We start from the raw sequence: 15,629 nt of genomic DNA on the forward strand, positions 1-15,629 counted from the left end.
AGATTTCATTCCACGATTCATTGAGCTGCCTTTCACCTTCCAATCTCCACAGAGAAATATAGTAAGCTGCTCTCTATTCTGTATTTATCACAACAAGCATATTTTTCACATCTGCTGTCTGTCATCCCCAGAGTACTAATCTCCCAGAGATGTACAGAAGGGTCATCTCTATCAAACTAGGAAATGCAAGCACTTTGTGACTTTTTGCTTTATGGCCTGTCCTTAACTGTATACAACAACATTCCAAAAATAGATGATAAACAATATGATTAGGAAGAACTACAGACATGAACTTTGCAATTCAGGAGAAAAGTACTTGACATTTTTTTTTCCCTCAATTGCAAAGTTAATGCCTGTCCCAGTCAGAATAATAAGACTTCTGGAAACCAAAAAGCAACCACGTTATCATATTTTAAAGAAGGGATTCTAATTTACTTCCCACAAGGCAGCATTTGTTCTCAATTGTCAATGAAGAAATGGTAATTTACCCAAGCCATATATATCTTTAGAAAACCTTTCCAATCAATATCCCAATTGTGGGGAATGGGAAAGAACAAATTCGGGTTTGGCTGTCAATGCCCCACTGAGGGTCTGACACATACCCAGGTACACGTTAAACCAAATCTGTACCATTATTCAACTGTTTTTAAAACTCTACTCCATTAGGATATCTTCAGTGTTTCAAAGCTATTTGACTCCTGAGAAGAATAACTTAGTCCTATTCTAACAAACCAACAGCAAAATAAAAAGCAAAAATAAGATTCACCCTGAATCTGTACTTCCCATCAAAGTTTAGGTGATGAGAGTATGTTTCTCCCAAAGCTGGGTATCAAGAACAAGGCAGTCATAGTTTCAGAACATGGGGTTGGCCATTTAAGAGGGAGACAAGGAGACATTTCTCAGAATGTGAACCTTTGGAATTGTTAACTCCAGACAGCAACGGAGGCAGAGTTATTGGAACTATTCAAGGCTAAGATAGGCGAGTCGATGGTTATGGGGAACAGGCAGAAAAATAGAATTGAGATAAAAATGGGATCGGCTATGATTTGTTGCATGATAGAGCAGACTCAATGGGCTGAATGGCTGAATCCAGCTCCTGGGCTTATATTATGATTACACCGTGAGGATAGGAATAGGCTGTGTAGCTACTTGAGCCAGCTCAGCTGGTCAAAGACATTAGGACTGATCAGCTGCTTTATCCCAATTATCCATTTTGCTCTAAATTCTCCAAGGCAAATCTATCCCTGTCTTGATAGCTCCAATGGTCTGGCAGCTAAAAGAATAACCAATGAGCACACCATGGAATAGGAACATCAGAAAAAACTGCAGATCCTGAAAATCTGAAATAAAACAGAGAATGCTGGAAAACTCAGCAGGTCAGGCAGCATCTGTAGGAAGAGAGACAGTTAACATATCAGGTTGAAGAAGTTCTGATGAAGGGTATTCAACCTGAATTACTGACTCTGTTCCTCTTTCCACAGATGCTGCCTGACTTGCAGTGTGTTTCCAGTATTTCCTGTTTTTATTTCACACCATGAAATATTTAGGAATCAATTTTCAAAAGCCATTGCATTTTCTCATATAAAGTTTGCCCCTGCCCTGGAGATGCTTTGCTCAATGCCTTATGGCTGCAACTTCTGGTATTTGTCTATTGGGTAACTGGAAGATATGGAACCAACATGTTGAGTTCTGAAAAAGGGATGTTGTACCTCACATAAAATCACAAGAAGAGGCGTTTCACATCCGAGACCTGGATTCCAATCCAGTCAGTCTCATGGGTCAATCTCCTCGAGAGTCCAATGTGAAATGAGGTGAGGTGGTTTGCAACCCAACTCCATGTGCAGAAGAGTCCATACAGTCACAGAACCCGAACTCTGACTCAGGTGTGGGATTGGTGGGATGGAGGCTGGAGTGGGACGGATGGATACTGACACACAATCCCTCAGGCTGGGGGAGAGGATGAAGCCTCATTTCACATATGACTAAACCACATCTGATCAGGAAGAGCTTGAATTTGGCGGTTGGCATCTTAAGTGAGAAAATGTTCCATTTTTAGTTAACTTTTAAGTTAATTTGGTTAATTTCATTCCATTCTTTAAAATTCACCCAAAATCGCATACACACAGTACCTGCTATTAGGTTCTTTTGTCAAGTATTTCCTCGCTGCAAAAGAAAGACAAAAGTTGAAATTCTTCAGTCACAACGAAACCAAGTAAATGTGCTGATGCTATCCTGTGAAGGTTGAACATTAAAGAAGCAAGTTTATCTTTCACTCACCTCTTATCTTCTTCCTGTTCTTCAGAATCTGACAAATGATAACTGCTGCAAAAAGCATCACCGATAAGATGCCCACAGAGCACACCAGTGTCACATAAAGATACAGATCTGAAACTAAGACACAGATGCTGACAAATACAGGTCTTCAGTCATGTAAAGTGCAAACAACCAATTGCTTGTTTACAGCCAATCTCCTTCACGATAAAGTCAAAGGCTCATAGAGCACAGGAACAGGCCCTTCAGCCCACCACGTCCATGCCGACCTTTTTGTCCATCTACACTAATCCCATTTGCCTGCATTAGGACCATATCCTTCTGTACCTTGCCTATTTCAGTGTCTGTCTAAATGTATCTTTAACTTAGTGATTGTATCTGACTCCACCACCTCCTCCGGCAGCAAGTTCCAGATATCAACCACTGTCTGTGTAAAACACTTTCCCCTTAGATCCCCTTTAAAACTCCTTCTTCTCATCTTAAAACTATATCTTCTTGTTCTTGATACCCTTATCATGGGAAAAAGATTTTGACTATCTACCCTATCTACGCCTCTCATACACCTCCGTCAGATCACCCCTCAGTCTCCTCCGCTCCAGGGAAAGCATCTCTCCCCATAACGAAAGTCATCCAGTCCAGCCAACATCCTGGTGAATCTCCTCTGCGCTCTCTCCAGAGCAATCACGGAGAGTCATACAGCACGGAAACAGGCCCTTCAGCCCAACTCGTCCATGCTGACCATGGTGCCCACCAAGCTAGTCCCATTTGCCCACATTTGGCCCTAAACCTTTCCTATCTGTGTACTTATCCAAATGTCTTTTAAATGTTGTTATTGTACTTGCCTCAACCACTTCCTCTGGCAGCTCATTCCATATACGCAGGACTCTCCATGTGAAGAAGTTGCACTCAGATCCCTTTTAAAATTTTCACCTCTCACTTTAAACCGATGCCCTTTCTCGGGAAAAAGTCTGTCTGTGTTCACACTGTCTATACCCCTCCATGGATACTAATGTATTCAATTATTATTTACTAGAATATTCCACTCTAGACATTGTGTGATATTGTGATCAGAAAGTAATGTTGAATTTTCAGCTATGGCATATTCAAATATTTGAGTACAGCAAGCTGATACGCAAAACAGCAGCCAATTTGTACAAAGCACATACTGTACCAACTTAGTGGCCCTTTAGATAGATTTATTTTTCTCACTGATTGAAGGTTAAATACTGGCCAACACACAAAAGATCGCTCTCCTTATCTTCTTCAAAATAATGGCATGGTAACTTTTACATCTGATGTGGCAGATAGAACCTTGGTTTAAAACCACATCCAGCTGTCCACTTTTCAACCAGTCTGGTACCAAAGCATCATCCTGGAGTAAATGCCCAGGTTCCTGGACTGGGATTTGAACTTTGGTTGAGCTTTTGAACTATTGAGCTTTGGTTCACGCCTATGAAGAATTACGTTATCGTTAGACTAAGCTCCAATGACTGCAGCAAATGTGCACTAAGGAAGAACTTGCAGTCAATGCTAAGTTCAGCATTTTCAGATAACTGGTCTTTACAGTTTCAGTCTGTAACATTAACTTAATTTGTCTCTCTCCACAGATGCTAACTGACCTGCTGTGTATTTGCAGCATTTTCTGTTTTATTTCAGATTTCTGACATCTGCATTGTTTAGTACCTCACAATTCCTGCAATTTTTCTCTCTCTCCTCCTCTGTCCTCATACTCCTCCAGACAGATCAGCTGCAGTTAATGAGGTCTCACCTTCCTCTCTCAGCCAGCACCACCGCCATTTGTGTCACCCAGTCTCTCTTGGTCTCCACCCTATCACAAACCTTTCCCTCTATTCTCTCTATTGAACCTCTTTGCAGCTTAAAACATATTTAATTTCTAACCTATCTGAATTCTGACAAACGTTCATTGGCCTGAAACAATAACCTTCTTTTTATCTCCACAGATGCTGCCTTGAGTGCAAAATATCCCCAGCATTTTAACTGGTGCACTGGAACTGGAATCAGATTCAAACAGCATCTCTTCCTCTCACCCTGCCCGTCTTGTGGCAGATCTCCTCTCCTGAAGCCTTGAAACTCTCCCATCTTTATTCACTTCTATAAATTTTACCCTGAAACTCCTTTGGACTCCAATCTTATCCCATCTAGGAAACACTGTGTGATGTTTCACTACATTCGCCAACAAAATTAACATCAATCATTGCTATTCTACAAAAAAAGAACAAATTTTTAAAAACCATTACTCTCTCAAATAGTTGATTCCCCCTTACTGAAGACCCTCCCTGCATTTGTAATGGTGCCAACACATAGCATAGATCCCATGTTCCAAATACAGTCCCTTCACGTTCAATTCAGCTCGAGGCAATTTATCAGCAAAGAGCAATGAATTTTACCTTCAAATACTTTCCATTCTTCTTTAGTGTTCCTAGAAATCAGCAGAGTGGAAGTTTCCGGAAGAGAATCTGCAAGTGATAATTTCCTTTGCTTATTTTGGTTAATTTAAGGGCAGGTGTCAGATTTTGTGCATCAGAGTTGCATCAACAGTGATGATTGTCTATTGCAAGATGGAGTCCGGTGTGAACAGTCCTCAGATACGGGGCTGTACGAAAGCCCATCAAGGGATCGTTGCCTCGGTTTAGCTAAGACAAGCGGTGCCTCTGAGCGCCGGGAAAATGAGACCATGTGGGCAGAGGTTAGGAAAGAGATTACAGGCCAGGGAGGTGAGGAAGTTGATGTATTGTCCATAAGATCTAAAGGAGAGAAAGGATGGCTCTGCTGGGGGCTAGCATGAGCCTGCTGGGCTGAATGGCCTCCCGCTATGTGGTAATAAGATCATTGACATTGACAATAAGTTCATTGACAAGTTCAAATCCACTCTAAATACAGTGTAAAGAAGAATAGCTGACACCTTTCAGGAAACGTTGTATCATTGCCAGTGAACATTTTTTCAAAGGTGGAAAAATGAGACATCCATTTAAGTCATTGGACATACAAAGCAGAAACAGGCCCTTCAGCCCATCATGTCCATGCCCACCCTCAAGTACCTATTTGCACTAATTCCATTTTATTCGTCCTACATTCCTATCAACTCCCCCACCCTCCAGATCCTCTCACCTACACATCTAGGGCAACTCACAGTCTTTGGGATGTGGGAGGAAACTGGAGCACCCAGGGGAAACCCACACATTCACAGACAGAACGTGCCAACTCCACACAGACAGCCCTGAACTGCAGGCTGTGAGATAAGATAACAAAACAAGAAAACCCCTGGGCTCCTTGAGCCTATTATAGAGTCACAGAGTCATACAGCACGGAAACAGGCCCTTCAGTCCAACTGGTCCATGATATCCAAGATTCCCATCTAAGCCAGTCCGATTTGCCCACGTTTGGCCCATATCCCTCTAAACCTTTCCTTTCCATGTACCTGTCCAAGTGCCTATCAAATGCTGTTAATGTATCTGCCTCAACCATTTCCTCCGGCAGCTCGTTCCATTTACAGACCATCCACTGGGTGAAAAAGTTTCCCCTCAGGTTCCTATTAAAGAAACAAAGGACTGCAGATGCTGGAATAGAGATGAAAAAACAACATGATGCTGGAGGAACTCGGCGGGTCAGGCAGCATCCATGGAGAAAAGCAGGCAGTTAATGTTTCGGGTCAGGACCCTTCTTCAGGACTGAGGAAGGGTCCTGACCTGAAACGTTGACCGTCCGTTTTTCTCCATGGATGCTGCCTGGCCTGCTGAGTTGCTTCAGGTCCCTATTAAAGCTCTCCCCTCTCACCTTAAACCTAGGCCCTTTTGTTCTTGATTCCCTAACCCTGGGAAACAGACTATGTGTATTGCATTGTTCATTTGGATTGAGACTGGTCTGTGGCTCCATCATGGCCTGGCCTTATGACATTAGTATTACTCTCTGACTCTATCAAATGGGACTAGCTTAAGTGAGCAACTTGGTCAGCATGGATGAGCAGGGCCAATGGGCCTGTGTCTGTTCTGTATCACTCTATGTATGAACAGCAGTGGAGGTCAGGATTGAATCAGGGTCACTAGAACTCTGAGGTAGCAGCTGATCATTGTGTTGTTCTGAGTAATCAATAACCTGACATACTAGGACCATTGAAATGAGATCAGAAAAGATCTCTAAAGTTATTCTGATATGCAAAATTGATAAAACATCAAATGACTTGTTAGGATTTGTCCTGAAGGTAGCCTGTGTTGAGTGGTGTGATGAGGTGGATTGAATAGCCTGTGGGACTGCATGATAAATAGGCACTGAAGGACAGATCTTACACATGGCACAACAAACAATCTGCTCGAAGAACTCAGCAGGTCAAGCAGCATCTGTGGGAGGAAAGGAATTGTTGACGTTTCGGGTCAAAACCCTGAGTCAGGACTCATAGACATGGCACAGTTATTTAAGATGATTAATGTTGCTCAGAAGAATATAGTAGTGTTTTAAACTATCAAGGCATTGACATTCTCTGAAAACAATCTAACTTGACAATTACCCTGATCATATTGTGTGCAGTTATGGTCGTCCCATTACAGGAAGGATGTGGAGGCTTTGGAAAGGATACAGAAGAGGTTCACCAGGATGCTGCCTGGATTACAGGGCATGAGCTATAAGGAGAGATTGGACAAACTTGGGTTGTTTTCTCTAGAGCTTTGGAGGCTGAGAGGAGACCTGATAGAAGCTATACAATCATGAGAGGCATAGTGAGGGTAGACAGTCTGAATCTTTGTCCCATGTTAGAAATATCAAATACTAGTGGACATTTAAGGTGAGAGGGAGGAAGTTTGAAGGAGATGTGCAGGGCAAGATTTTTACACAGAGAGTAGAGAGTGCCTGGAACGGGCTGCTGGGGGTGGAGGAGGCAGATATGATAGTGGTGTTTAGACAGACACTTGAATAAGCAGGGAAGGGAGGGATATGGATCATGTGCAGGCAGAAGAGATTTAGTTTATTAATTTGGCATCATGTTCAGCACAGACATTGTGGGCTGAAGGGCCTGTTCCTGTGCTGTACTGTTCTATGTTCTAATTCTTATCTTTTCAGTAACCATGCCAGTTGAAGGGATTAAAGATGGGGTGAAATGGAGAGAAGCAGAGGGTTAGGTTTACGGTGAAGTTTCCTCGGTAGTTACTGCCATCAGTCTCCCCTCCAGAACCATGATCACAACTTCAGTTATTAAGTCACTCTGCGCAGGTGAAGCTTGTGCACAGTCGGAGGCCAAGCTCCAAATCGGCGTCAATTGCTTCACTGAATCATACAAAAGGAAACCATTAGGGAATTCAGGAGAAACTTCTTCAAGCAGAAGGCAGTCAAACTGGAAATTTCAGTCACAGAGAGCAAAAATTCCAGGATAGACACGTTTCTGTAAAATCTAGATGGTGTTGTTCGCGGAAACGGGCCCTTCGGCCCAACTTGTCCATGCCGACCAAGATGGCCATCTAAGCTAGTCCTATTTTCCCTCATTTGACCCGTCTCCATCCAAACCTTTCCCTTCCATGTCCCTCTCCAAATGTCTTTTAAATATTGTTATTGTACCTGCCTCAACAACTTCCGCTGGCAGCTCATTCTGTATGCACCCCACTCTCGGGTCCCTTTTAAAGCTTTCTCCTCTCACCTTAAACCTATGCCCTCTAGTTTTTGGTTCCCTTTCCTTAGGAAAAATACAGTGTGCATTCACCTTATCTATGCCCTTCAGGATTTTACAGACCTCCATAATGTCACAGTCAGTTTCCTATGTTCCAAGGAATAAAGTCCTAATCAGGACAAATCCTAACAAGTTATTTGATGTTTTATCAGTCTCAGCATAATCAGCCTGGTGCCCACAGAGAGGCCTTCCTCCGCAAAGTTTGATATGGAGCTGCAAGAGGTGCTAGTGAGGGGGACAGAAACGTTGGTCAGTGCTGGGAAGGGAATTTTACCTTGTACATTAATGATTTGGATGATGGAATAAATGGTTTCGTGGCTAAGTTTGCGGATGACACCAAGATAGGGGGAGGACTAGGGAGTATTGAAGAGATAGGAAGGTTGCAGAGGGACCTAGACAGTTTAGGAGAATGGGCAAGGAAATGGCAGATGAGATTCAATGTAGGGAAATGTGCAGTTGTACACTTTGGAAGCAGAAATAAGCGGGCAGATTATTATCTAGGGGGAGAGAAAATCCAAAGCACAGAAGTACAAAGGGACTTGGGGGTACTCGTCTAGGATACCTTAAAGGTTAACCACCAGGCCGGATCGGTGGTAAAGAAAGCGAAAGTTATGTTGGCATTCATTTCGAGAGGTATAGTGTATAAAAGTAAGGAATTGTTGATGAGGCTCTACGGGGCACTAGTGAGGCCTCATTTGGAATATTGTGCACAGTTTTGGGCCCCACATCTTAGGAAGGATGTGTTGACGTTGGAGAGGGTTCAGAGGAGATTTACGACGATGATTCCAGGAATGAAAGGGCTTACGTATGAGGAGCGTTTGTCGGCTCTTGGACTGTACTCACTGGAGTACAGAAGAATGAGAGGGGACCTCATAGCGACATTTAAAATATTGATAGGAAAGGACAGAGTAGATGTGGCTAGGCTGTTTCCCTTGGTGGGTGAGTCCAGGACCAGAGGGCACAATCTTAGAATTAGAGGGTACAGTTTCAAAACAGAGATGAGGAAAAATTTCTTTAGCCAGAGGGTGGTGAATTTGTGGAACTCCTTGCCATGTACAGCAGTGGAGGCCCGATCAGTGGGGGCGTTCGAGGAGGAGATAGATAGATATCTAAATAGTCAGGATATCGAGGGATATGGGGATACGGCTGGTAATTGGGATTAGAATAGTTTTTTTTCTTCTTCTTCCTCCATTCCCCATTTCTCATTTCTATTTCCCTTTCCTTGGAGCAGACTCGATGGGCCGAATGGCCTGCTTCTGCTCCCTTGTCTTGTGATCTTTTGAATTCCAGTGGGAGCTGAGGAGAACAGGAAGGCCAGGAGCACTGGAGGAACAGGGTAGGGCCTTGGGAGAGCTGAGTACAAAAGAGTTAAAGAAAGCAAGAGAGAGGGGCCTGGGAGTGCTAATGAAAAAAGACAAGGGAAGAACAAAGGGGAAAGATAATGGTCTCATGCCTGGAGTAGAGGCAAAAGTAGAAGCAGGTTCAAGAACAGCTCCTTCCCTTCAACCATTCAGTTCTTGAACCAACCAGCACAACCCTGATCACTACCTTGGTATAGCAACACTATGACAACTTTGACCAGTTTGCACTCCAATGGACTTTGACTTTTTTTTGTTCTAATTGTATTCTTTCTTGTATAATTTTGTATAATTTATGCTGAATTCACGTTTTTCTTGTGAATGTTGTGTATCTGATGCTCTGTGCCCGTGATGCTGCTGCAAGTAAGTTTTTCATTGTACCTGTGCACACATGTACTTGTGCATCTGGCAATAAACTCAACTTTAACTTTGAAATTTGAAACACAGATATGAATGGACACATCACTTACAGAGCGTGCTGAGGATGTATACATGATAAAAACAGGTAGCAGTTTTAAAATAAACTTGTTTTGTCTCTTTCCATTCTCATGAAAGGTCTTCATCCTGAAACATTAACTCAGTTTCTGTCTCCGCAGATTCTGCCTGACCCGTTGAGTGTTTCCAGCAGTTTCTGCTTTCGTCTCAAGTTTCCAGCATCTGCAATTTTTTTTATTTCCGTAGGACAGATCCGAACTTTACCAACTGTTCATGGATGGCCAAACCGGCCAGTGAGCACCAAACAACCTCCCTGCCTGAGACTGAGATCGCGCGCACACTGAGGTAGTTTTGCCTCGGGGACAGAAAGAACCAGGTCATGATGGAGTCACAGACCAGTCGCAATCCAAATGAACAATGGAATAGGCTCAAGAAGCCCAGAAGCCTCGGTGTCTTGTTATCTCATCTCACAGCCTGCTGTTCGGGACACCCGACTGTGATGTTTAGAACATAGAACAGTCTTGCACAGGAACAGGCCCTTCAGCCCATGATGTCTGTGCTGAACACGATGCCAAATTAAACTAAATCTCTTCTGCCTGCAGATGATCCATATCCCTCCACTCCCTGCACATTCATGTGTCTGTCTACCACTATCGTATCTGCTTCCGCCACCACCCCTGGCAGCCCGTTCCAGGCACCCACCGCTCTCTGTGTAAAAAACTTGCCCCGTATATCTCCTTTAAACATTTCCCCCTCACCTTAAAGCTATGACCTCTAGTACTTGACAATTCTACCCTTGGAAAAAGACTCTATCTACCCTATCTATGCCTCTCATAATTTTATTAACTTCTATCAGCCTCCAAAACTACAGAGAAAACAATCCAAGTTTGTCCAACCTCTCCTTATAGCTAATACATCTAGTCCAAGCGACACCCTGGTAAACTTCTTCTGCTCCCTCTTCAAAGCCTCCACACCCTGTAATGGGGGTGACCAAAACTGTACACAATCATAATCGTTTGGAGAGCATGTCTTATGAGGATAGGTTGAGTGAGCTGGGGCTTTTCTCTTTGGAGAGGAGGAGGATGAGAGGTGACTTGATAGAGGTGCACAAGATGATAAGAGGCATAGATCGAGTGGACAGTCAGAGAACTTTTCCCAGGACGAAAATGGCTAACACGAGGGGGCATAATTTTATGATTGGAAGAAGACATAAGGAGGATGTCAGAGGTAAGTTTATTACACAGAGAGTGGTGGGTGTGTGGAACTCACTGCTGGCAGAGGTTGTGGGGGCAGGTACATTAGGGACATTTAAGAGACTCTTCGATAGACACATGAATGATAGAGAAATGGGGGCTATGTGGGAGAGAGGGGTTAGATAGATCTTAGAGCAGGATAAAATGTCGGCACAACATTGTACTGTGCTGTAGTGTTCTATGTTCTATCATGATAAAAGTTGTCCCTGCTCATTTCATTGGTCAGCCCATCCTGTTCTCTTCAATGATTGACTAAGAGGTTGTCAGAAAATCACACAGAGATAATATGCAAGTAGGAAGATCATTTTACCTTCAAAGACTGTCCAAGTCTGACGTGTGCTCTGGGGGATCAGCACTGTAGTTGTCCTCAGTACACGCACTGTCAGCAAATGAAAGAAACATCAGAATTGTTGGCCACTGTTAGCAAAATCATAGATTTAACCATAACTGGCCACACTTTGGGGTCGCTGCCAATGCCACATTCTCTTCCCCACTGGTGGGATCCCACTGAGGATGACCAGTACCCCTGTGGTGAGCCATTACTAGCCTGTTGAAGGTCAGTGTCTTCTGGATCCTGAGGCTGACTGTTGCCACATGGAACTCAGACAACCTGAAGGTCAGATGGCAGGTGCACCTGACCACCCGCTGTGCTTCTGGACTCAGCGCAGAGCTCTGTCCTGTCGGCCTGCAGCTTGATGCTGCCATTGGAATGGAGGTTTCCACCCAGACAGAGAAGGGAAGTAAACAAATGTACTTTATTTTTTTCCTTTATTTAATTAGTCTTAACATTTTACTTAATTTATAGGGGGTAAACAAACTTAAAATAAATTCATTATTCTTCAATTTTTGAAATATTGTTTAATTTTTCAATTATTAAACCCACTTCTGCTGTTTTTAAAACCTCACTGATTATCTGAAATAGTTGAAGTGGCCTTTAACAGCACAAGTGAAGTATATTATGAAGGAAGATGCCTCGAATTAAGTGAGTGAGCAAAGGTCTGGCAAACTGAGTGCAATGTGGAAAAGCATGAAATTGACAGGAAAAGTAAAAGGGAAGCTTAATATCGAGGTGATATCAAGAGATAGAAGAGCCCTGAGGGCAGAGGGATCTGGTGTGTTCTAAAGCAGGATTCACAAAAGGCTAATATGCTGATTTTGCAAGTTATCAGGAAAGAAAAATGGATGCTATCCGTGAGAATTAAATTTTAGTGTATGCAAGTTATGCTTCAATTTATGTAGGGCATTGTTGAGACTACATCTGGAATATTTTGTAAAATATTGGTCTCCTTATTTAAGGAGAGATGTTAATGCATTGGAAATGGTTCAGAGAAGGTTTGGCACACTGATACCCGGAATGAACAGACTGGTTCATTCGGAAAATGGAGACACAAGAGACTGCAGATGCTGGAATCTGGAGCAACACACAAGATGCTGGGGGAACTCAGCGGGTCAGGCAGCATCTATGGAGGGAAACGGACAGTCAACGTTTTGGGTTGAGACCCTTCATCTGGACTGGGTGAATGAGTCACTGGTCACCTTTGACCATCCATGGACATTGGGTGAGGTTTGGATCTGTCCCATGAAAATCAAATAAAAATGCAGGTGTTGGAAATTTGAAATTAAAACGAAACTCAGCAGGTCGAGCAGAATGTGGACAATTGCACTGAGGTAAAAGATCAGCCGTGATCAGTGAATGGCAGAGCAGGCTCAGAGGGCTGGAAGGTGAACTATTGCTCCCAATTTGTATGTTCATTTGCTGTACCAAGTCCAGCAGTACACAATCTGCTGATGGACTGTACATGGTGTCTGGCAGTGCAGCACAGTCTTGCTGGCTTTACCTATCACTGGGCTGAGAAGCCACCTGTTGGATCCAATGGATGGTCAAACCTGATGCACATTTCAGTGAAGATTATGAAATGAAGGCTTGAGTCACAGGGGAAGGTAAGCTATTCCTTGTAAAATCATTTCTCCTTAGTTTAATGGATCTCACAATCTACCTCATTATGGCCTTGCACCTTACTGTCTGCCTGCACTGCACATAACACTTTATTCTGCATTCTGTTATTGCTTTTCTCTTGTACTACCTTGATATACTGATGTGATGAAATGATCTGTATGGATAGCATGCAAAACAAAGTTTTTCACTGTACCTCGGTACAAGTGACAATAATAAACCGACAATAATAAACCAATGTATTTAATTATTTTAGGTGTTTCTAATTAGATATTTATCTTTATTAATACTCTTTACTATTAAAGTTTATTATTTAATTATGACAAATTATTTCATAACTTCATTTTTAATATTTTTAAATCTCTCTTTTTCCAAGACATTTGAAAGCTATCAAATATCACACAGCTTTTAAAAGCAGCAAAGCCAGAGATGGCTTTTGCTGGCTGTCAAAGGCTGTTAGGTGAATTTCACTGATCCAGAGATGTTACTTCTGCCCAGACCTCATTACTGCACTCCAGGAATCTTCAGACCCTCCATGGGTAAGTGTGGGCGAGGGGTAAACTGTGTATGGCAAGATCAGCACCAAGGTGAGAGAGTGTGATGAGGAAGTAATTGGGTGGTGATTTTCGTGGAAATACCAGCATAGAGGAGAAGTGATGGGGAAGAGAAAAGGGTTACAATCAGGGCCCAAACTCTGCATGTTGAAAAACAACAGGTTACCTTCACTTCAGCATGACTTCTTTAATTGTGTGAAGGCAGTTGACTCCAAGGGTACAATGATGTTAACTTTGGTAAATATTACATTGTTTTATTCTTGCCTCCATAGTTACTATAATAATCTATAATTCTTCATTGCAATTAAAAGAGAGCTCCATCATTTTTGACCTCACAAATGGAACCATGATTAATTACTTAGCCTTCACATTTAAGTAAAGATGCTGGGTTGTCAACGTGAAGCGTAATCTTACCTTTCACTTCTGTGGCATTTTCTCCATTCGATATTGACAGCCACTTCCTATTTAGGTATGCAATTTCCTGAACCTTGCATCTGTAATGCCCTTCATCTGTGTTGTGAAATTTGTTGATGATCAATACAAAGACCTTGGCTGCACCTTGTTGAAAGAACTGGAGCTCACAATGGTGCTCCCTGCAATTCCGAAATGCTTGTACATGACCTGTCCGGTTCAGTCTCAGGATTCTTTGATTGTTGTTCTCTGAATTTGAGAAGAGCCACACCAGAGACAAGTAACTGTTCCTCCGTCTATTCTGTTGGGACACTCGGCAGAACAGACTCCCCCGCTGCCCTTCAGTGAACTCCACCACAGGCCCCGGGGTTACAATAACACTCAGGCCCTCACAGAAATCTGTAACAAGAGATAATATTATAGTCAATGTTAAAATATTCTACAAGATCATATATGCTGTCAGATGGTATCAATGTACAGTGACAATATACCAGACATAATACCAATAGTTTCAATGATGTCTTGTCACAATATCAATAGGTAAAGTTAAATTATTGCATAGTGTCTATATTTATTTTTATATAAGAAGTACTGCCTACAGATTATGTGCTACAGATTACCCATCTGTCATATTCAAAACTTTATAGTTTTCTTCTGTGCTGCATTCAGAATTTAGGGAAAACAAGATTGCAAACACCTTAATTCTTGGTGCGATAACCTTCATTAAACTAATACAGAAAGGAAGACAGAGACGTGCTGTTCACCTGCACGCATCTTTCTATTTCTCCTTTCTGATGCACCCTGCTAGTTAACTGTTGGTAAGTCAGCAGCATAACAACCCAGGTCAAATAAACACAACCAATTGTGCAACTCAACGTACTTCACTCCTTCCCCTGAAATTAAACTTCCCACAGCAGTAACTAACTCCTAGGCTGAAGTAGAATGTTCAACACCGGAACGTTCAGGAGATTACTCTGCTCATTTGTAGAACTTGTAACCAACAAACAGAACACAGTCAGAACAGTACGACTTACAGATCAGGTCCCTCTGGTGCCTCCTGTTGCTGTATGGAGTAATTTTGCTCAGGAGTACAGGGAACTGTGAAGTCAGATGGTCATCAGCCTGTGGAACAGTCTCATGAGCAGGAGCAAACTCTTCCATATCTCAGGTCTTGATCTGGAAGAACATCTGCTGGCAGAGTTGGAACTCGTGAAGATAAGAGGTGGTCCATATAGATGAGAATATGAGGATGTCTCTGTTCCACTTGTTCACACTTGTACCGTGCAGCTCATAGGTCCCTGGCACTTGATGACATCTCCAGAAATTCACAGGCATTTGGATGTCTCAGAACATCCAGGCAGGCCTGGTCATCTTATCATCAGCTCTCAGTTGCTGCAGTTGTTGTTTGGAAACAGCAGAGAACAACTCCAGCATGAACATAGCCAGACAAAAGAGAGAGCTCAAGAACAACTTGGCAGGCATCCTCTGGGTTACGGAGTGAGGCGTGTTCAATTTGCAAAACACAACAGAACCAACGTTTGGTGGAAGGCCTTCTGAAGGTTCTGACAACCTGCTCAGATGTACTGTTAGTTCAAGATGACAAGGTAGGGACAAAATATGTCTAATCCCATATAGTTTTAGGAAGAATTCAAATTTATTTGAAAGAAACTGAGAACTGGTGTCTGACACAAACTCTATGGGTAATACAACAGATACAGAGGA

At 42.7% G+C, this 15,629-nt stretch overlaps 1 protein-coding gene across 1 annotated transcript in view; it reads right to left on the reverse strand.

The window, feature by feature from the left end:
* The window catches only part of vstm4a (V-set and transmembrane domain containing 4a), a 50,840-nt gene that overhangs the window by 15,669 nt on the left and 19,542 nt on the right, over positions 1-15,629 (reverse strand). The window contains exons 2-6 of the mRNA XM_052041540.1: positions 13,911-14,306; positions 11,299-11,367; positions 4,680-4,748; positions 2,278-2,391; positions 2,130-2,163 (exon numbers count right to left, since the gene is read on the reverse strand). Coding sequence (XP_051897500.1) covers positions 2,130-2,163; positions 2,278-2,391; positions 4,680-4,748; positions 11,299-11,367; positions 13,911-14,306 — 682 coding nt within the window. The remainder of the gene's footprint in view (positions 1-2,129; positions 2,164-2,277; positions 2,392-4,679; positions 4,749-11,298; positions 11,368-13,910; positions 14,307-15,629) is intronic.

Source organism: Pristis pectinata, chromosome 30 (assembly GCF_009764475.1).
Source record: "Pristis pectinata isolate sPriPec2 chromosome 30, sPriPec2.1.pri, whole genome shotgun sequence".
Lineage (NCBI taxonomy): Eukaryota > Metazoa > Chordata > Chondrichthyes > Rhinopristiformes > Pristidae > Pristis > Pristis pectinata.